This window comes from Channa argus, chromosome 12, assembly GCF_033026475.1.
Source record: "Channa argus isolate prfri chromosome 12, Channa argus male v1.0, whole genome shotgun sequence".
Lineage (NCBI taxonomy): Eukaryota > Metazoa > Chordata > Actinopteri > Anabantiformes > Channidae > Channa > Channa argus.
In genome coordinates this window covers 18258731-18279685 of record NC_090208.1, presented here as the reverse complement: position 1 = coordinate 18279685, position 20955 = coordinate 18258731, and the positions used below count along the sequence as shown (strand labels likewise).

General features: G+C 39.7%; 1 protein-coding gene across 6 annotated transcripts in view; it reads left to right on the top strand.

Annotated features, from left to right (window-relative positions):
• The window catches only part of zgc:109889 (uncharacterized protein LOC553542 homolog), a 35535-nt gene that overhangs the window by 8981 nt on the left and 5599 nt on the right, over positions 1-20955 (top strand). For 3 of the 6 annotated variants that reach the window (XM_067524250.1, XM_067524248.1, XM_067524245.1), the window contains 8 exons: positions 7484-7628; positions 11391-11525; positions 14167-14320; positions 14665-14782; positions 17563-17631; positions 18967-19011; positions 19800-19933; positions 20427-20729. In XM_067524250.1, the coding sequence (XP_067380351.1) occupies positions 7496-7628; positions 11391-11525; positions 14167-14320; positions 14665-14782; positions 17563-17631; positions 18967-19011; positions 19800-19933; positions 20427-20729 (1091 nt within the window). In that variant the 5' untranslated portion in view covers positions 7484-7495. Of the gene's footprint in view, positions 1-3463; positions 5521-7483; positions 7629-11390; positions 11526-14166; positions 14321-14664; positions 14783-17562; positions 17632-18966; positions 19012-19799; positions 19934-20426; positions 20730-20955 lie in introns of all 6 variants that reach the window. The other 3 variants (XM_067524251.1, XM_067524249.1, XM_067524252.1) reach the window with 2 other exon arrangements.

The following is a 20955-nucleotide window of genomic DNA, read 5'->3' as shown; positions in this document are numbered from 1 at the left end:
ATTAGCTCTGTTTCACTGTGTTGGCTCACTTTCCTCTTTGCATAGCAGCGTCCACACTAAATAGCAGCGTCCCTCACACTACATTCAGCCCTAATATTACAATCTGTTTGGTATTAACTCTACAGTGGATGGAGTAAGAGGAGTATGGTTTCCTGACTCTGAAAACCAGTGATACAAAAAAACTAACCATTAAAATATTTCCCCCAGCTTAATAAATGTTTAGTTTTTCTGGTTTGGCAAAACAAGCCAAACTTGCAACTAAGAGGATGAAAACCAGTTGTGCTTCCCCCATTTATACTTATTGTTTTGGTCCAAGCTGCGAATGTTCATTGCTCACTTTAATTTCAAGTACATAAGCAGTGTTTGAAAAAACACTCAGCGGATTACACATTTCTAAACCCTTACAAAACCTCCGGAGTACTTTCATAATGAATAGACAGCATCATGTATCTGTAGCCACAGTTTCAGTTGAGTTAGTTCTGCTCCCATTGGACACAGACAAAGATGCCAAGTCAAAAAAATTAAATAAAAAAATCAATACATGATGAGGTTATTCTATATTTAGAGAGTAGTTTTACAACACTCATCCAAGCTCTGATGGTATTTTCTGAATCCTGATAGACTCCTTTTACTGTCAGGAGACTGTAATTAATTAATCTTGTCTGCTGCTGTCTTGTCAATGAATGAAACTGTTTACACAGTTCTTTGCATGTGCCATGTACAGTATAATACAGTTAATGTCCTCATCATTTTCCTACAAATGGATATGTAATCATGTGTCTGAACATCTTTCACCCTTCCTGTGGTTGAAGTTATCAAAGCAGTCCTTACTCCTGCCTAAATGCCTGTGTCGTCATTTGACTGATGAATTCTGAGACTGCATGACATCATCTTCGAGAGCACTTTACAGTCTATAAATGTTGTGTGTGTGTGTGTGTGTGTGTGTGTGTGTGTGTGTGTATATATATATATATATATATATATATATATATATATATATTAAGAGATAAATTAAACTTGCACTTGCTCTTTAATTGTATTTTTAGTATAAACTGGAGATACAATTATTCCGATTATTATAATTACTACTACTAATATTGCTACAGTAATGCTAATTGACAGTGCTGATTCCTTTTGTATTTTTACTTTTTGTATTTGTTTTCTTTGTATTTGTTGAACCTAACCTTTGCGATTTCAGTGTAAGGGAATCAAAACTTTCTACCATAATAACAATTTACATTTTGCTAGTGTAAATGTTCTAGTTACATTTTTATTATGATATTAATATAATTGGTGTGAAAGTTTGCAACTGCGTGGAAAATTACTTTCGGATGAAGGAACATTTATATTGGCTAATTGTGCATTAAATATGTTGATTTAAAACAATCATTGTTTTTACTCCTTGTGCCATTTCAAAATACGGGGATGCAAACTTTTGCTCTTACTGGTAATTATAGATAAACAATCAGGGCTTTTTATGTTCATTAGTTAGTGTAGAAGGCTAACTAGCAGTCGTTATACAGGTCCCTCCTATAGAGCAGGAGCGGCATGAGACAGGGTGGGGTGATGGTAATCTTTCCCAGAGCAGACTGGCAGACTTAGTGTAGCACAGTAGGAGATTGTGTATGCGCGCGTGTGTGTGTGTGCGTGCGCGCTTGTGTGTGTTCAAGTCTAAGGTGAAGCAGACAGAGATGTAATAGCATTATCTACTGTTGCCTGAATGATTGTTAAACACGGTAATTAAACCATATCCTGTATATAAAGCAACATGAATATTTAAATCAAATGCTACATTCCAGTCTAGATTTTCAAACTAGTCATGCAGTGTGCTCCCTGGGGAGATGTTTATGTGCAGCATTTAAACTGCGGTGATGTTGGGTCTAACATCTCTGCACCTGCTCACAAACAGGCTGCATACAGCTTTGGACTAGAAGGATAAGTCTTATCTGATTACAACGTAATTATACCCACGGTAAAAACACCACGATGAGAAGGGGAGGGTGTGAAAGGGTAGGAAAAGGTGTTAAATATAGATACAGTGGAGGGAGAAGTGTGACAAACAGCCTTGACCAAGAGGAACTTTGGATGGATTCCCAGACAAGCACATTAGTCATGTCATGTTGTAAAGCACCTACACTGAAAGATCTCAAATTGAATTGCAGGTGTACATTGTGTTTTGTCTAACTGCCGCTCGGAAACCGGTCATCGGAAATTAAAATTCTACAAACCAGATCTCTAACGGATAGAATAGAACTAAAACAATATTTAAACATTATACAAAGGCACCTGTTTCACCCACAGCTATTGCCCAAATTGAAATTAATTTTCTGGAGCATTTATCAGGCCAATGATGGTTAAGAACAACTAATTTAGGAGTAGTTAAAACAGACTGTTAGATTAAAAAAAATAATAAAACATTAGTAACAACCTCAATGTAGGGGATAGGTCGAAAAAACAAACAAACTATCCATTAAATATGAAACTACAGCTAGTAGCTGGTTAAATTAGCTTACTATAAAGACTGGAAAAGTGGGCGTGGCGGCTCGATGAGTGAAGCATCGGGCTGGGATGCAGAAGGGCATCTCGCGTAAAAACTCAGGCCAAATCGATGTGCAGAACACGTTGAAACGAAAGGCCGAAAGCTGTTGATATTTTGAAAGACTGGAAAGAAGGGGGAGCAGTTAGCCTGGCTCTGATGAAATCTAATAAAGTCAGCCAGGAGCCATTAGTTTAGCTTATTAACAAGACTCCAGGACATCACTGCTTCCAGCCAAAAAGTTTGAAAACTAATAGGTTTTGAAGTGCTAATTGGAGAGCTTAAATGGAGATACCCAGGCTAACTGATTCTCATGGTTTCCATTTTTTATGCTGAGCTAAAGAAACAGCTGCTGGCTGTATCTTCATATCACAAGGACAGATATGAGAGTGGTTACCGATCTGCTACCAATAAGCTTATTTCCCAAAATGTCTGTTTCCTGTGCAAAGAACTGAGATGAAGCTACTTGGCAAAGTGACTTTCTAAAACGGAGTGGAGTATGAGGAGACATCTTTATCATCGTGCTGTTTCCTTCAGGTTGTTTCAGTTTGAATTATAGTAGCTCCTAATTTTTGGAAAGAAGTGACATGAATGATGAATGAAGATGCACCAAACTCCAGTGTTGCAGTAATGTCAAGTAAGATCTAATGCCTGTTGCATTGTAAAACTGTCCACCAGTAATATTAAAAGACCTGTTCTTGGATCTTAGCACTGTCTTCAGCTCTTTCAGTGCTGCAGCCTAAACCCTCCTGTGTTGCATAAGCACAGGCGTCAGACTGCAATAAATTCACTCTAGACCTACTTAGAATGTAAAGTTCCTACTTGGTGTTTTCACAGTTGCACATCCTTCCTCTTGTCCCTTTACTTAACTCTTTACTCTCTTTGTCCATTTCTTCTCTCCCATCTCTCTTTCACAACTATTTTCAGAGGCGCAGAATGGATTCCTCTGTGCGTTGCCATGACAACAATCCCATGGCTGCATGTCTTTCTGTGTTGGTCTTCAGATACACCAGAGACCTGTCCAGGATGTAGCCTGCCTCTCGCCCTATGACAGCTGGGATAGGCTCCAACCAAAAATCCTTGTCAAATCCCAGTGATCCATGATCCAGACAAGACTATCCTGTTCATTAGCGTTACACAAGTTACATTTTTCCAGTTATTTTTAATTCCTATCATATCAAGCTTATACACATAATGTTTTTCAACTAGGGCCACTGATATTTGGATCATTTAGCAACTGAAAAATAAGTGATTATTAGAAAAGTGATTGATACAATTTTTTTTGGTTTTTTTAGAATTCACAGTAAAATGCTAAATTAAGTAGTGAATCAGTATCAATATCAGCAGATATTAAAGGAATCTCAACTTTATCCTGGACAAATATAAACACTTGATTGTGCCACCTCTACATAATTAAATATCAACAGTGCAAACTGTTACACTGTTTGACACCTTCCAGTGTCTGTACTGTTGAAACTCTTTCACCCCTCCTGCCTAATCAGCTTTACACACCTTTGAGCTGTAAGACTTAAAGCTGATTCTGGTCTGATGTGTCTCAGCAAAGTCGCAGTATCTGACATGGTGACTGCACCTGTATTGAGATGAGATGCCTTCTAAACCCAGTATAACTCTCATAGAGGTTAGACACGTCCATTTACGTTCTCTGGAGCATAACTTCTATATCCAGACACGTTGTGATTATGAGGATCAATATCCAGCCAGGATTTTTGCATCACAACTCTTGAAATCTAATTAAGACAAAATTTGCTGGCAGGCTGTTAACTTGCAAAGGTTTGTTCAGGTGTCCTTGTGTACCCTTACTCTCTGCCTCTTTGTAACGAGTATGAGGCTGATGTCAGTTGCCCCGCAGCTGACCTGACTGGACGTCTGTGTGTGTGTGTGTGTGTGTGTCTGAGAAAGGAGAAGGTTGCACATTATTCCATGCATGTAAACCAGCATCACAAAGCCAAACTAAGTGTGCACACTACAGCATCCCTCACACACAGCCACTGTGAGCAGAGATGGGGAATACCTAGTTGATGTCTGACACTGGGGAGTCGGTGGAAGAGATATTCCCCCTCACTGATTTATTATTAAAACCAGGCAGAGTGAGAATATAAAGCTGGAAAAAATAATGTGGAGAGGTCAGACGGAAGGATGAAGAGCGGCTACTGAGGCGGCAATGGAGGATGAGGAGGAGGGTGTATGCATTATTAATAAGCCAGATTGTTGGATAATTTACAACAGCTGGAAGAAAGGGTCAATATTGACTTAAGCACATGACCACACACACATGCAGGGAAGCTTGATCAAACTCTTAAGACACGCCATCACAATCCGAGGTGGTTTGTGTAATTGATTGTCAGAAGCTATTAGAGGGAGGGGGAGCAGGAGAGCGTGAGAGAGAGAGACATAAAGAGGACAAACATGTCACTTTTTATTGATTCTGGCATTTGAGGTTTACTCTGGGCAAACAAATTAAGGAGCACGTGAACACACACTGATAATTTGTGCCTGATAGGTGCGTAAATGGGCTTCAGAATTGTTGCAATGGGCAGGTATTAGCATGTCTATTATCAGGACAAGAGTCTGTTTCTAGCACGCTCAAACATTCATTCTTGTTTCTTCACCGTTTTCTTGGCTTCATTCGTCTCTATTATTTTTATATTTTTATTATTATCATTGCAATGATTATATTAGAAGCTTGGGAGAGAGTCTGAGACTGGCATGTTTCCAGAACGCTGACCTGGGAAGACACACACCTCCTACATGCACATATGCACACTCTTTCATGCGCTCACAGTGTGAATACACACACACACACACCACAAAGTTGTGCACACAGACACGTCCTCTTACACACAAAACTGTGGCCCAAAAATAACAAGCGTGTCCCACATAGAGAGTTCACTCCAAACTGAGAAGAGCCAAGCAGTTTCCTCTCACGTGTGCGGCTCCGTCGGTGGATCACACTCCCTTCTAAAGTAACTTTTCTTATTCTATCTCTGTTTGTCATAATATGCTGCAGCTGGGCAGAATTATAATTAATGCTCCATGTTTTGTCTCCATGACGGCTATTGGTTGGTTATGTGATGAGCACCCTAAACAATTCCTCTTTCAACTTCATTGTATCCCATTCTGTATAATTGTATTTTAAAAAGTCACAGCAATTATTAGTATTTTAAAATTTCTTCAGTGCAGCGTAACAACCCAAATATTTTACACCTAACACAACAATTTCAGATTTCAGCCCAAAAGTTGACCATGTTGGATTAAATTTAAGGGTTTGGTGGAACATATTGGAGGCACTATGTGAGAATCAAATCTATGTATATTCACAAGGACTCAAAGATATTTGGTAAATCAACATTATGGTAGTGGCTGCCTGAGGTAACATCAGCAGATGCTGGGTTGCTTTGCCAGGACATTGTTGCAGCTGCCTTTTCTTCCTGCTTGTTTGTTGGGTGATTTGCCTTAAGCAATGACGTTAAGACTTAAGTGGATTCAGGCCAGGTAACTGACTTGTGCATTGCAGGATATTCCATTATATTTCTCTCTTTTGCACTGTGCTTTAGATAATTGTGCATCTGCATAGTGGCGCATGGTCCAGTGTGTTTTGAAGCACTTGGCTGAATCTGAGCAAATCACAAGGCCCTAAACACATCAGAATTCATGCTGCTGCTTCTGCCAGCACTCACATCATCAATAAATACAAGGGACTTAGTTCCCTTGGCAGCCAAGCATGTTCATGCTTTTTCACTACCTCCACTATGCTTCATAGATTATGCGCTGTGCTTTAGATTCCTTTCCTTTGTCTGAAATCTTCTTCTCCTACAGTTACAGATGTTGTTCCAGAACTGCAGATACTCTTTAGATGATTTTTGGCAAATTCTATTCTGTCTTTCTTGTTTTGAGACTTGACATGGTTTTGCATCTTGTGATAAACTCTTTGTATGTATTCTGATAAAGACTTCTCTTTCGTCTTGACATTGACACACACCTACCTTCTGAAGGCTGTTATGGATCTGACCAACTGTTATAAATAACATTTCTTTAACAGGGGAAATAACTCTTCAGTGTCTACTGTGTATGCGAAAAAAGATTTCATGATGTGTCTGAATATTCTGTAACTGTGTCTTCTGGTTGATGGTAGACAGGTAGATAACAGTACAGTAGATAATTCTGAAAAAAGTTGCATTTGATCAAAGTTGTGGACATTGTATTTAGTAATAGAAGTTAACATTTCACATTGTGCAGAGCAATATTTATTTCAGAAATATAAATGATTATGTTGGCATCTGCTTTCACTAACATTTCTTTTACCTTTTTAATACAAGATTGTACACATGGTTTGCAGTACATGTAGGTCTTTCCACTCTCTCTAACACACTGACACAATCTTTCTTCCTTGCTCACAATCTCCCTTGTCACTCTTTCAGAATGATTCACCCTTTCAGAATGATTCACCCTCTGTGGGTTTCTCATTTTTTTCACACTCACACTTTTTTTTTTGTGGATGCAGCTCTTTGGCACAATTTAGAAATGTCTTTCCGGCTCATTTGGCTCTTGGCTCATCCCAGCTGCATTGACATTAAACAGTGTGATGAGCAACTACAGCCGCGGTAGAAATGACATCTCTATCTCCATCAGGACTCCCAGCAGAGCACCAACCCCTTTTTAAACCTTTTTTTTCCCCTAGAGCTGCCAGTGCTGAGTTGAAATGTTGTTCATGTACTTATTTTTACCTCAGGGAATAAAAGTGGTGAGACACAGCATGTTGTCAAATTGGAGATTATAGCTTGAATTCAGACATGCAGCATCAGACACAGTTTGGAGATGTCAGAACATATTTGCTGTCTAATGTCACAAAACCTTAAAGGTGGTAGTAACAATCAGTTTATTCTCACCATAAACAAATCCGCTCTCTTTCCTCTGTCATTTCTTCAGGTGTAGACCAGCATGCCGTTGGTGAAGAGGAACATCGAGCCCAGGCACCTTTGCCGTGGGGCTTTACCTGATGGGGTGACCAGTGAACTAGAATGTGTCACCAACAGCACCCTGGCAGCCATCATCAAACAGCTGGGCAGTCTGAGTGAGTAAACTGAGTGCTGTTAGGATAAGAGTCATTTTACATTTTCACATAAAGTAGTTTACCTTTTTTTTTGGTCCTTTCGGCTTATCCTGTGAGTTCAGGGTCACCACAGCAGATCATGGTCCGCATGTTGATTTGGCACAGTTTTTTATACTGAATGCTCTTCCTGACGCAACCCTCCCCAATTTTTACCGGGCTCCTACCGACACTGCACAGCTGGGGAGGGGAATGGGGTGTTAGGTCTTGCCCAGAGATACATATAGCCAGGGCCAGGGATTGAGCCACTGACCCCGGGGTCCGCAGACAACTGCCTTTACCAACTGAGCTACAGCCGCCCCCCCTGAGCTACAGCTGCCCCCCTGAACTACAGCAGCCCCCCCGAGCTACAGCCGCCCCCTAAAAGTAGTTTACATTAAACCTTTAAAATTACAGAAACAGTGATTGCAATGGATTTTACCTCATGTAGTGGCTTTGCATGTGTTAGAGAAATAAATCTTTTTTATTACAAATGATAAAATTCCTAGTTCACTATAACTGCTGCCTTGCACTTTTTACTTGAATTTGGCCGTTTTGTATTTATAAAACAAAGCTTTGTACTACAAAAGTCTTTCGAGCTATTATCCCATCACTCTCTGGCCACATTATTAGGTTCACCTGTGCAACTGCATGTTAACACAAAGATTTAATCAGCCTATCACATGGTAGCAACTCAGGCCATTTAGACATATAGTCATGGTTAATTTCAGCAGAATAACATGCCAGCTAAAATCATCCCAAACTGTTTACTTGAACATCAGTATGAATTGTCACGTTGATCAAATGGCCTCCAGATCTCAATCCAATAGCGGGCCTTTGGGATGTGGTTGAACAGGAGTTTTGCATCATAGATGTGCAGCAAAGAAATCTGCAGCAACTGTGAAATGCTGTTATGCCAATATGAATCAAAAACTTAGGGTAGGTGAGCACCTTGTTGAATCCATGCCATGACGAATGAAGGCAGTTATGAAGACAAAAAGGGGGTCCCACCAGGTAGTAGCAAGGTGTACCTAATAAAGTGGGCAGTGAGTATATTTCTCTCCACTTACTCCTCCTCAGCTGTTGTTAGTTGGTGATGTTACAGTCATCAGACTTTTTCTCACAGCACTGTCCTCTGAGAAACAATCTCCACGTACATTTAACTGTCTGCAAATGATGTATTACATCCATGTTGATGACTATTAGCTGGGTTGTTTCTTTCAAAGGACCTTGATAAAAACAAACACAATCAAAGTTGGCACGATAAACAAAGAAACGCAGAATAGCAGCGAGTTTGATGGAATTGTTTCTGTACAAACCCCCAAACTGCAAAAATACTCCAGTTGTTGTTCTTACAGTGTCGTTGTGTTCTGTGTTGCATTTACAATTTACCACATAAGGTCACACTTGGCTTTTGACCTCCTGAATCATATCCCAATCATCCTTAGCATGTCCAAATGCGGTCACGCCAAAAACAAATAAATCCAGACCTTTGTTCTTGGAAACATGTCACTCAAGATGCATGTTTGTTTAGTGTGAACAAAGCTGTGTCTGTTCATGCTAATCAGATGTATTTCAGCTGTTGGTTGCTGAGAGGAAGGAGTCAGCAACTGTTTAAAGTACAGTTGTCAGAGTTGTTGATTGAGCCTGATAAAAAATGTGGAAAATGATTAATCCAGTGTGAATTTTTATAGATGCAACGCACACACACATGCACGGCCATGTTGCCAACGTGTTTGTTGTGATTCAGCTGTAAAAGAATGACCTACAGTAAAAACACTGAGTCAGATCAGTGAGTACTCTGCAGTTAGCAGCGAACAGATGCATCCCAATCAGTGCGTCAGTAATTTCCATTGGTGGCATGAATGTTTTCACCCATAGCAGCTAATACAAAACCTGTAGGTCTTTTAAAGCCATGCAAATGTTCAGAGGTCATGGACAAAAACATGAGAAGAGAGATGAGTGTGTGCCACAGGCAAAATGGTCCAGTGAAAATGTTCAGTATATAAAAAGGCATTTAAAATTTGATTAACAGTTAGGGGCTAAATTCAATTCAGCGACAGCTCACTGCAAATGTGTCAGTGCTCTACCTCTGCTCCATCTGTCATGCTGTGGGCTGGGAGACGAGATAACACAGAGAGAGAGATAAGAGATGGAGAGACATCGATGGTATTTGGCAGGTCTTTTTGTATATATGTGTGTTTATTGCACCCCAGAGAAGCAATTTAAATATTTCTGTCATGCTTGCGAACACACAGACACATTAAATAATAGGCATAAAGGCCCTTTTTAAGTATTCAAGTGGACAGGTGCACTGCAGGAGGCAGCCTGTCCTGCTGAGACAGAGGCTGAAGATGGAGAATCATTTGGGTTACCCACATCAAACTCCTAATGCCTGCTCAAGAGAACAATTTCCAGATTTTTTTTTCCAATCAAGAAATATAGTATTTTAAAGCGGCACATTGTCTGGTCAGTGATCCTATTGTACAGTGATGGTTTTTTAGAGGTACAAACCGGAACATGAGTGAAAGCACACTCAATCCACACCCCGTCTGTTGGTCACTATGCAGCGTCTTGAGGGCCCCCGACCCAGTTGTGAGAAAGATGTTGTCTGTTGTGGACAGAACACAATATCTGTACAAAGGACCCTTTTCAATAATACACTGAATTTCATCACAGCAACAGTATAAAAATAATTAAGTTCTTAACAAATGTCTTTGACCCATTTTGTTTTTATTCTATTTTCTACTTTGCATAAAATGTGCAAAGAAAGAAATTTCTGGGTGATGCAAATATGAATGTTAATGCATATTTTTTAAATAATGTATAAATCATTTGGCTAAAATGGGCTGTCAAAATATTTATTAAACAAAAAAATCTGCTTTTATAAGCATCTAATTCGATTCTCATTTAATTTTTTATTTTGATTAGAAACACTTGAATTAAAATTTATGTTCAAATTACGAGGTGAAAGTACAGAATTTTAGATTTTTACGTCGTGTTTACAATTAAGTTTGGTAAACGACATTGAATATGAACAAAAGTCTGAGAAGAGCGGAGAAAAGGTAGTGGGAGTGGGAGGTGGGAGTGAAGGTATCACAATCCAACATTTGGAGAAGACTTCACGATGGGAAATAGGCTACTGTACTTACAGTTTCGGTACCTTTGCTTATTTCATATTTGGCCTATTTAATACAAAAGGTGCAAAGTATCAATGTGTAAATACATTGACATAAAAGCTGGAACTCTGAACTTCGTTTGATGTCCATCTTTTGATCTCAACCCAAATGTATATTGTCCCTGCTTTTCTATTACTTCTGAAACTGACTGTATAACCAAGGCAACATTACTTAATTCATACTATAGTACATATTCTAAATACTGTATGTATTCATAGATATGATACAAGGTGAAATGATAAATCTCCATGCTTCTCTTCTGTTTGATCATAAGAGAAGCCTACAGGGCACGACTGATGGAGCAAACACGATGTTCTCATGGTCTTTACATTGTGCCCGACATTCCAAACAGAACATGCTTACATGCTGCTCGTCAAATAGAGGGGAGTTTTAGTTTCTCTGCCAATTCTACACTTAGTGAATATTAAATGTTGAGATGAGAAGCAGAGCTCAGTTGGCAAATGTGCAGGTCTGAATGTACTTTCCCTGCACGGAAGAGTGATGATAACAGAAAAGGGACAAGAATTAAACATCAAAACAACTGTTTGTCTCTGTGCTGTGTGTCCAGGTCGCCATGCAGAGGACATTTTTGGAGAACTGTTTAACGAAGCTAATAGCTTCTACCTGAGGATGAGCAGCCTGCAGGAGAGAGTGGACCAGCTGGCCGTGAAAGTCACCCAGCTCGACTCCACGGTGGAGGAAGGTATGGACTTCCACACACAGTGTGTGTGTGTATGAAACCCTTTAAAGGTCGTCTCTCCCCAAGGATGAGTGCTATTTAAACATGCAGGTCTGTGTCTTTTCTGTGTTTGCCAGCCATATTAATCATTAATCATGTTGTGGGTACCAACTGTTTCTGTGTGTGTGTGTGTGTGTGTGTGTGTGTGTGTAGTGAGAGTCTGATGCATTATCCACATCACTACGCCATTCACTAACTCTGTAGATCAACTTTCTTAATGCGGTTATTGATAGGCCTACACACGCTGTCTGATCCAGTTTTGAAGGATTTAAGGGCTGATGACTGTTGCCATGGAGGTTCAAAATGAACTGATAAAATGAAGAATTTGTTTCACCGCTTTCCAACTCCACTGTTATTTTACGCCCTCTTCTTCTTCTCCCTCTCTAAAGTGTTGCTCTCTCTCTTTTTCCCTTCATCCTTCTTCTCTTATTTTTCCTCACTTCTCTTTATCCTTACTTTTTCCTCAGCCTACTTTCTCCATTTTCTACCACTATTTCTTACCGACTTGTCACGCTCTTCCATACTTGCCAACTTATACTTCACCTTTCAGTGTATCTTTCTCTCTGCCTTTTGCTTGTTTCTTTTCCTCCATATATCTCTTTTGCCTTCTCCTTCACTCTCTCTAACTCCCTCTCCCCATTTTGTCAGCTCTCTCTCTCTTTGCTGATACTGCCTAGTCATTCTGCAGCACGGCGGTGTCAGACACAGAGCGTCCGAGCTGCAGAGAGATGAAAAGCAAAAACTCAGCAGTCCTCTCTTATCCTCCTCTTCCTCTCCCACTCCTCCTCCCCCGCTCACAGTCCTTCATCTCCCGTCCTCCTCCTACACATGTACCAGTCGTCTGTCCTTCCTTTCCTACCAAACATTCATGCATCTGTTACTTTTCTTGTGACAGTCATTTGTCACCTCACATCTTTTCAGTAGCTTTCTTCTTTTTCTCATCCTTCACTCCTGCCTTAGTTTTCTTTATTCAGTCTCCTTTTTTTATTGTGTCCAAACTGATAGGATGCAAATGAACATGAATGTGCAGGACATTCAGAAAGGAAAAAAAGGAAGGAAGAAAGAAAATACATGAAAGCACAGACATAGGATGAAAAGACAGTTAAACGATTTGGAAAGGAAGAAATACATCATAATGAAAGAATAAGGGAGAAAAGAATAATACAAAGGGACAATGAAAGGTAGAAAGGGGTGTACAATTACAGGGAAAAGTGAAGAATGATTGAACAGAGGAACAATGGAAGAAAAATAAAAGCGAAAATGGGTAATCAAGGGAGAACAGCAAAAAGAGGAAGCAAGAAAATTACAAATATAGAAATCTAAGGTAGGAAAGGAAAGGAGGGATGAAAATCAGAAATGGCAAAGGCAAAAAAGGCAAAAATGTGAAGTTGAAATTTGTCTAGAAAAGAGTGAGGAGTGACCACAACATGCACATATTACTTATTACATAAAACATGTAATCAAAAATACATATATTGCAATAATAACAATTTACTAATCTGAATTTGCAAAACACAAAGAGAAGATTTACTTCATAATGGAATCACATTTCTACGTTCAGTTCATAGAAAAAGACTAAGGATATACATGTGTGAAAGTAGCAATACAAGCCACTGATTCTGCATTGTGTTAAAGAGCTGTTTAAACATATTATTGCTTTATGTAATCAATATCCTTTTACTTAGGTGATACTGCCAACATGTTGATGTAGGATGCTGCACATCCTTTAAAGCATTAAACTGATTAGTAAAATTTCCATTGAACTTCTGTTAGTGAGAAAATGAAGCCACTGGGAACACGCCAGTCGTTTAGTTATGTTATTTGTCACATTGGTTTAATAAGAATCAGAAACACCTAATTATTGGAGGAGGCTTAAGGCGCCTTGGCACATGTGCACTTTATATTCTTTTATGCACAGTAATCATGGTGTTTTATGCACATACAGTACATGTGGAGTGAGGTAAATTAATTTGCGGGTCACTGTTAAACCCAGAGAGGTGACAGACAGAGGAGCTACAGGAGAAAGGGAGAGTGAGTGTGTAAGAGAGCTAGAGGCATTGAGAGAGAGAAAGTGTGTGTGTGTGTGTGTGTTGGGGGTTGGGGGGTGGAGAAGGCCGAAAAAGTAAGAGAGAGAGAGCTGGAGGTCTCTTTGAAGATGGGTTTGAATGAAAGTTGCATTAGCTGCTAGTGTTGTGGATTATTCATTTGGCTGCAGGGACAGAAGCTTAGGAAGGAATGATCAAACACAGAGCAGACAGAGTGTGCTCTGACTGCACAATCTTCACACACACACACACATAGATGAACTATGTGCTCCTCGTTTGCTCTTTAGTTTTATGTAATCATTGTTTGCAGACAGAGGTGACATGCAGTGACATTGGTAGGACACATGGACATGGTTTACCCTTATTATATACAGTACTGGGCTGAGGTACACTGAACCTGAGTGTCGGTACACAGGCCAGTGCCATATACATTCAGACTTTAGCTGCTAATCCAACACCTGAAAATATAAAACAGCTGTTTTGAGGGATTTCAAGTACCATGGAATATATTAGCTAAATACTAATATAGGACTACCTCTTCCTTCTCTCGTTCCTTCCAGTCTCCCTGCAGGACATCAACATGAGAAAGGCCTTTAAGAGCAGCACCATTCAGGACCAGCAGGTGGTATCAAGGACTTCAGTCCCTAATCCTGTGGTTGAGATGTACCATCGCTGTGACAAACCTCCCCCACTTAACATTCTCACCCCGTACAGGTCAGTAATTAACAGTATTTAACTGTATCGTTATAGTTTAAGTCTTAATACAAACTTTAGTACTTTATTAGGCTTATGGAAAAGGTTTTCCTGCTTTCTACAGTGTCCGCAAGTGTTTCCACCCAGAACAAGATTACACTGTAAGAAATGAGAAATGCACTTCATTGTTCACCAGAGACTCGTAAAATTTCAGCAGTTCATAGCCAAAATTGAATTGGAATCTGCAGTCATATGCCAAAAGTACCCACCTATTATGTAACGGAAAAAAAGTCAAACGAAGATTTTAGGGTGAGGTGATGAAAACAGTAGCAATGCTGTCACTGTCTCACCATTCTTTCACTCAGGGATGACAAGAAGGACGCACTGAAGTTCTACACTGACCCCTCCTACTTCTTCAACCTGTGGAAGGAGAAAATGCTGCAGGCCACTGAAGACAAACGCAAGGAGAAGAGACGGCAGAAGGTATGGTTGTGTAAAAGGTTGTGTACTGTTTGCGAGTCGGAGCGGCTGCTGTATGTTGCGGCTTAGATGTCTATGAGTTTGCAATGGAAATGTTAAAGAATTCATCTTCTGCTTTAATTTAGCCTATTTTCTCCTGCTAAGTTCTGTCTTTTTTGCTGTCATTTCCTTTTCCTTTTTGCATTCCTATCTTAGTGTACCCACCATTTAGCTTTGTTCCGTAATCGCTTTTTGAAACAGCAGCAGTTGGGCAGGCCCATTAAAGGAAGACAGTTTTTAACAGTTTATATGTCAAACTATTGTATGAGCAGTAACCAATTAAATGCATTTACACAAAAAAATTATCTTGTATATATGATCACTGGAAGGAAAAGCAAAAGTGTAAATAATGGAGTTGATTATGGCAGAATTCCCTTTAGCTTATTCAGTTTCTGGATCTTGTTGCCTTATTTCCCTTATAAGCCATTTTACTGTACGGGGATTCAAACTCAAACCATTGTTACATAATGACAACTCAGCTAGTACAAAAATGGTCAAGTGTGTATCAAAAGTTAAAGTTAAATAATGAAAATTATATTGGTGCAAAAGTTTGCATCCCCCTTAATAAACTGATCTTGTATTCGTTTCTGATTTGAAAGAAAATGCTAATTAAAAGCTAGTTGTGCATTAAATATTATTTTACTTTTTTCATTTGAAAATAATAATTTATTTAAAAAATGATTAAATATTATTAAATATTATGTTGATGGGAAAAAGGCTTTATTAAACTATTTTTTTTAGCCTTTTCACAATAAGGGAATGCAAACTTCTCCACCTAAATGTATTTGCTGTGAAAAAGGACTCTATACAGTTATCTTCAGTGCTGGCTGTCAGTTTGTGTTCTTAAGTAACATGCTGTCAGCTTAATTACAATATCATATACTTTATTGTCCCCATTAGAAATATTGTCTTTGACGGATGCAGTTGCAATACATTCTCAAGACATCAGGGATGCATAAATCACTATACAATAAAAACAGTGTTATATTAGTGTATAAAAACCAGTACAATAAAATACTGTTTTTATTATGCTAAAACCATCATAATAAAAAGAGACATACGTAAGTAAAGCATCTTTAGTTACACTCTTTGCAGTAAGTCGCACTTAACATATTTGACTATAATTCAGAAATGACAAATCTAAACTGAACAGTGCCATTGACATTTTAATACACACACTCCCATTTTTCATAATGGCTCATAAATAATGGAACAAATGGCTGACACGCAGTTGCAAGGCCCAGCTTGCCTGTTCCCTCCGTACTCCATGACTAACTAAGCAGATAAAAGTTCTGGAGCTGGTTCCGAGTATTACACATGAGCTGTATACTGGAACTCTTAACATAGGGTCTAAAGCACAATGTGAAAGGGGCCCTTATTAGGCTGATGAGGCCAATAAAACAGTTCAGCAACAGCAAAAGGCCTGAAAATACGTAAAACATAAAATTCTTTGTACTGAAATCAAGATTAACTTGTACCAGCATGAAGGGAAGAGAAACGTATGGAGAATGGAAGGAATGGTTAATGAACCAAAGCAGGTCCACATCACCATAGTGTGGGTATATATGTCCACCAAAAGCTGCAAAAATAAGAGGATCCCAGTTCAAATTATAGATGAATAATGATCAAAAACATAAAGCCAAAGCTACCCAAGAGTTTCCTAAGGCAGTCACCTGATCTCAACCCAATGGAGCAGCTTTTCACTTAATGAAGACCCACAAACAAGCAGCAGCTGAAAGCAGCCGTACTGTAAAGGCCTGGCAAAGCATCACAGGGTTGGAAACACAGCATTTGACCGTGTCCAAAGGTTCCAGACTTGAGGCATTCATTGACTGCAAAGGATTTTCATCCAGGTATTACCACCACAAACGAGTTCTTAAAATGATTGAACTGGCACTGACTGTAGATACTCATCCACTAAATAAAGTGTATCAGATTATACTGCAGGTAAAGAATGTGGAATGAGTTTTCTGTGCTCCTCTGAGCACAAATTGCTTGATTATAAAATGAAGGGCCTCCTCTTTGTATATAGTTGTTATGACTTTTGAAAATCTAAAAAACCTCTTGATTACAGCCAAGAGACGTGTGTGGAAATGTTGTCAATAAACTATACAAAATATATCCGTATATGTCAGTAATAATTAAACGTCAATTTATTATAATTATAATTTAAATAAATTAAAAGTTAACAAACTAAGCTCACTTGTTTTTCCTTGTCCAAAATACTGTAGTTTGAATAGTGAGGCTTTACTCATTCAGTGTTTATACGTGTCGATCTCCAGGGGTCGTTGGTTCTCTTATGAATGGTACTTACTCCAGTTACAGTTAGACTGAACTGTCAGGACTGAAATTCTTCTTTGTAAAAATGTCAGTTTTTAAGCCCCTGAGCCACTGCTGCTGTGTGTTTCCTGTACTTTGTGAATATTTCTGTTCAGTTTAATGCTGCTCACATTTTTCTGTTCCCTCACTCCGACTTGTAAACTTGGCAGAATAAAACCCACTCCGAATCAGCGTTTCACTCTTTGCAAAACATACCAAGTTGAACAGCAAAGGAACATGAGCTGTAGAGGAGGGATCTTGCTCCTCCACCTTTTGCTCCTCTTTTTCTTTCTTCCTTTTTTTTTTCTAACTGATCTTCAGACTCATGTGACCCACCAAGACATTCCCCCTACCCTCGCTCTTCCATCTCCTCCTCCTCTGCTCAGTCTAACGCACCAGCTTGTCTTTCTCCCATGTTTCCATAGGGCTGTCCGGCCCACCCTGACAGGCCCCACTCGAGACAGGCCCCACCCAGGAGCCCCCTGTCCATCTCTGTAAGACAACCCAGACCCCCAACCTGCCCCCTCTACTTTACCCCGTACACTGCACTAACACACATTACACACCTACACTCTCCTCTAAAAGTATTATAACAGTGATTCCAATTCCTTTTTTTTCGCTGTAGACTCAAAACATTTGGGTTTGACATCAAAAGATGAATGTGAGACGAGATCTATGTTTCAACTTTTATTTCCAGGTATTTCCATCTGGATCTGTTACACAACTTGTAAGATAGCACATTTTGTTTGAACCCACCCACCATCTACTGTGAACTGTAGATTGTGATGCCTTCACTCCTGTCCTCTGGAGGTTCGTGCTGATGTCACTAACAGTTGTTTTAGGGTCTTTCTTTAAAGCTCTCACAATGTTTTTGTCATCAACTGATGTTGTTTTCCTTGGCCTACCCATTCAACGTCTGTTACTTAGTACACCAGTGGTTTGTTTCTTCTTCGGGACGTTCCAGAAGGTTGCACTGGTTGTGGCCAATGTTTGTGCAATGGCTCTGATTGATTTTCCATCTTTCCTCGGCTTCTCAATTGCTTGTTTTTCACCCATAGACAGCTCTCTGGTTTGCGTGTTGGTTAGACTCCTTGAGTATAAATGCAGTCTGAACAGAAAAAAACCCAAATCTGAAATGGAGCGTACACATTCGGTGCTATATATTGTTTGAATAATCAATGTCATAGGACACATCTGGGCAACAAAACACACCAGTCAGTCACATGTTCCAATAATTTTGCTCACATGAAAAATGGGTTCAAACAAAAGGTGCTATCTTCTATAACTACGTGGAAATAAAAGCTGAAACATAGATCTCTTGTCTAATATCCATCTTATGATGTCAACCCCAAACGTTTTCAGTCTACAGCAAAAATAAAGGAATAGGCCTTGCTGTTCCAATACTTTTAGAGGGGAGTATTATAGAGGATGTGTGGACACACAGACATGCGTAGAAACACAGTAGAGCACACAAATACTGATACACTACACACACACACGCACACACACACTTCCCTCCGCTTGTGTCCGTTTGTGTCATGTTGCATTAGCTTGCCACCTCACCCTCTCTCAAACCCTGTGTTTGGTTTGGTTGCTGTTGTGTTCCCACAAGTTTTTGGTCCTTTGTCTACTAGTGCGTGTTGGTGTTGGCTAATAGTAACTGGGTGCTAAGTAGACTAGTGTTTGTGGTAGGTACAGTGTGAATTTACCCCATGGTGAAGGAGCTGGTGGTGTGTTATTTTTTCCCTCTGCACCAGAGAAATTAATCATTTATAACTGACTTTCTCTCCACCTGTCTACCTCTCTGTCCACCTCTGTCCATGTTCTAGGAGCAACAGAGGCAGGTTGAAGACCCAGGCAGAGAGGTGAAGAAGGTCAGCCATGATTTATACAAAAACATTTATACTGTATTATCTTTGATTTCAAAACCACATCTATCGAAGATATATATGCTTTATTATTATAATTATTTTTTACTTATAAGCATTGATGAACTGTAAGCAAATAGAAACAGGGAGTTCTGTTTGTATTAAAAAACAAGTATAAGTCACAGCACCACTTACTGGTTGGGACAGGGCTTTTGTCAGATTTACAGTACGTCATGTCCCATGACCACAGGTTATTTTATTATTATTATTATTATTGTTGTTGTTGTTGTTGTTGTTGTGTTTATATATAGCAGTGAATGTTGTACATGCTTAACAAAATAATTTGTAAACCAGTATTAGAGGTCCCCCACAGTCGATATAACTGTGGTGAGCCCAAAATTCATAAGCATTTTGTTACAGACACAGTCTTAACATTCTCACCCAATTACATATAAAGTTACATTTTCCCAAATTAAGAGTTGGCTGTTATTTATTTTTATCTTTTTTAAGAGCCTGTTTCATTCACTGCTGCCATACATACGGATTCTAGACATTAGCTAATGGATATGCTCCCCGAGTGGAATGAATGAATGAGCCAAAAGCGAACTCCAGTGTCTAGTATCACTGTTCATAATTTGGTGTTGAAGAGGTAAAGCTGTGCAAATGTTCAATGCCAGTGTGATGCAGCAGATGTCCTTTGTTCAGTGTAAACTTCACACCTAACTTAAAGAGACATTTGTATTTCACCAAATACTTGTAGTTGTATCATTACCTGTGATGCTTCATCTTTGAAGGTACGTAAGGCTCGTAACCGCCGTCAGGAGTGGAACGTCCTGGCCTATGACAAAGAGTTTAGACCCGATGCAAGGCTCACCCCCTCCCCTTACCATGGCATGTCCTCTGAAGGCTCCCTGTCCCCTGATAGCAGGTACACACTCACATACACACGTGCACACACACACACACGCACCCATTCACACTCACACACAAACAAACTGGTCCTACGTATGTGGGCTTTTCCTCCGAGGTCCTGTTGCCTTTTCATAATACAGCTTGACAACACATGCCCATCACTGTTTCTACAGTATGTGGAGTCGTCTCCCATCGGTTAGAAAATGTAACTGCTGTGAACATTGTGCATGTGCCACACACAAATTTGAATTTGAGCACATACTGGTAAAACAAGATAAAGATTTATGCATTACCAGTGTACTCGCTGTCCTGTGTAAAGCTCTATCCTGCCCTCTTCTGGAGAATGCAGGTTAGAACATATTATTATATATATTATTATCCTCGTGTTTTACACCCAACCCTCTGTAAGGTAGTAAAATCAGTGTTTTGAGAAATATTTGAAAACTGCAGTAGAAATAAAGGAACGATGCCTACTGAACATTTATCTTCCTTCATGTTCCTTCCAACAGGTCAATGGCATCTGACTCGTACCCAGCCAGCCCCAACCACCCCTCCACACAGGCACCCAAGACAGCCCACCCAACTGACCAACACACCAGGGATCACCTTAGCTCTGCGGTCCAGACTCAGTCACTGGATCGAGGCCTTAGGCCGGCCAACCAGCCCCCAGGAGCTGGAGGGGCCACAGCGACAGGGCGACATGTTGCCTCTTTGGGCAGGACCCCATCAGGACTTGGTGTCCAGGCTGGTGGAGATCAAACAGTTAATGGGCCAAGGCAGCAATCTGTTAAGGACTACCGGGCAGGGCATGGGTATGTTTGCTAACCCTCGAGTGTTAGAATTTCTAATTTTTCTGCTATTTATATGATGTTTTATGCTGATTTTGTGTTTATTTAGTATTAGTTTCTTAAAGATGTCTTTGGCTTATAAATGTTATTCTTAGTCTAGAAAGGAAAATTGATGTAGAGTACTATGGACACGATTAAAGGCCGAGGTCTAGAAACAAACTAGACCACATTAGTGCTTTTTTGAGACTTT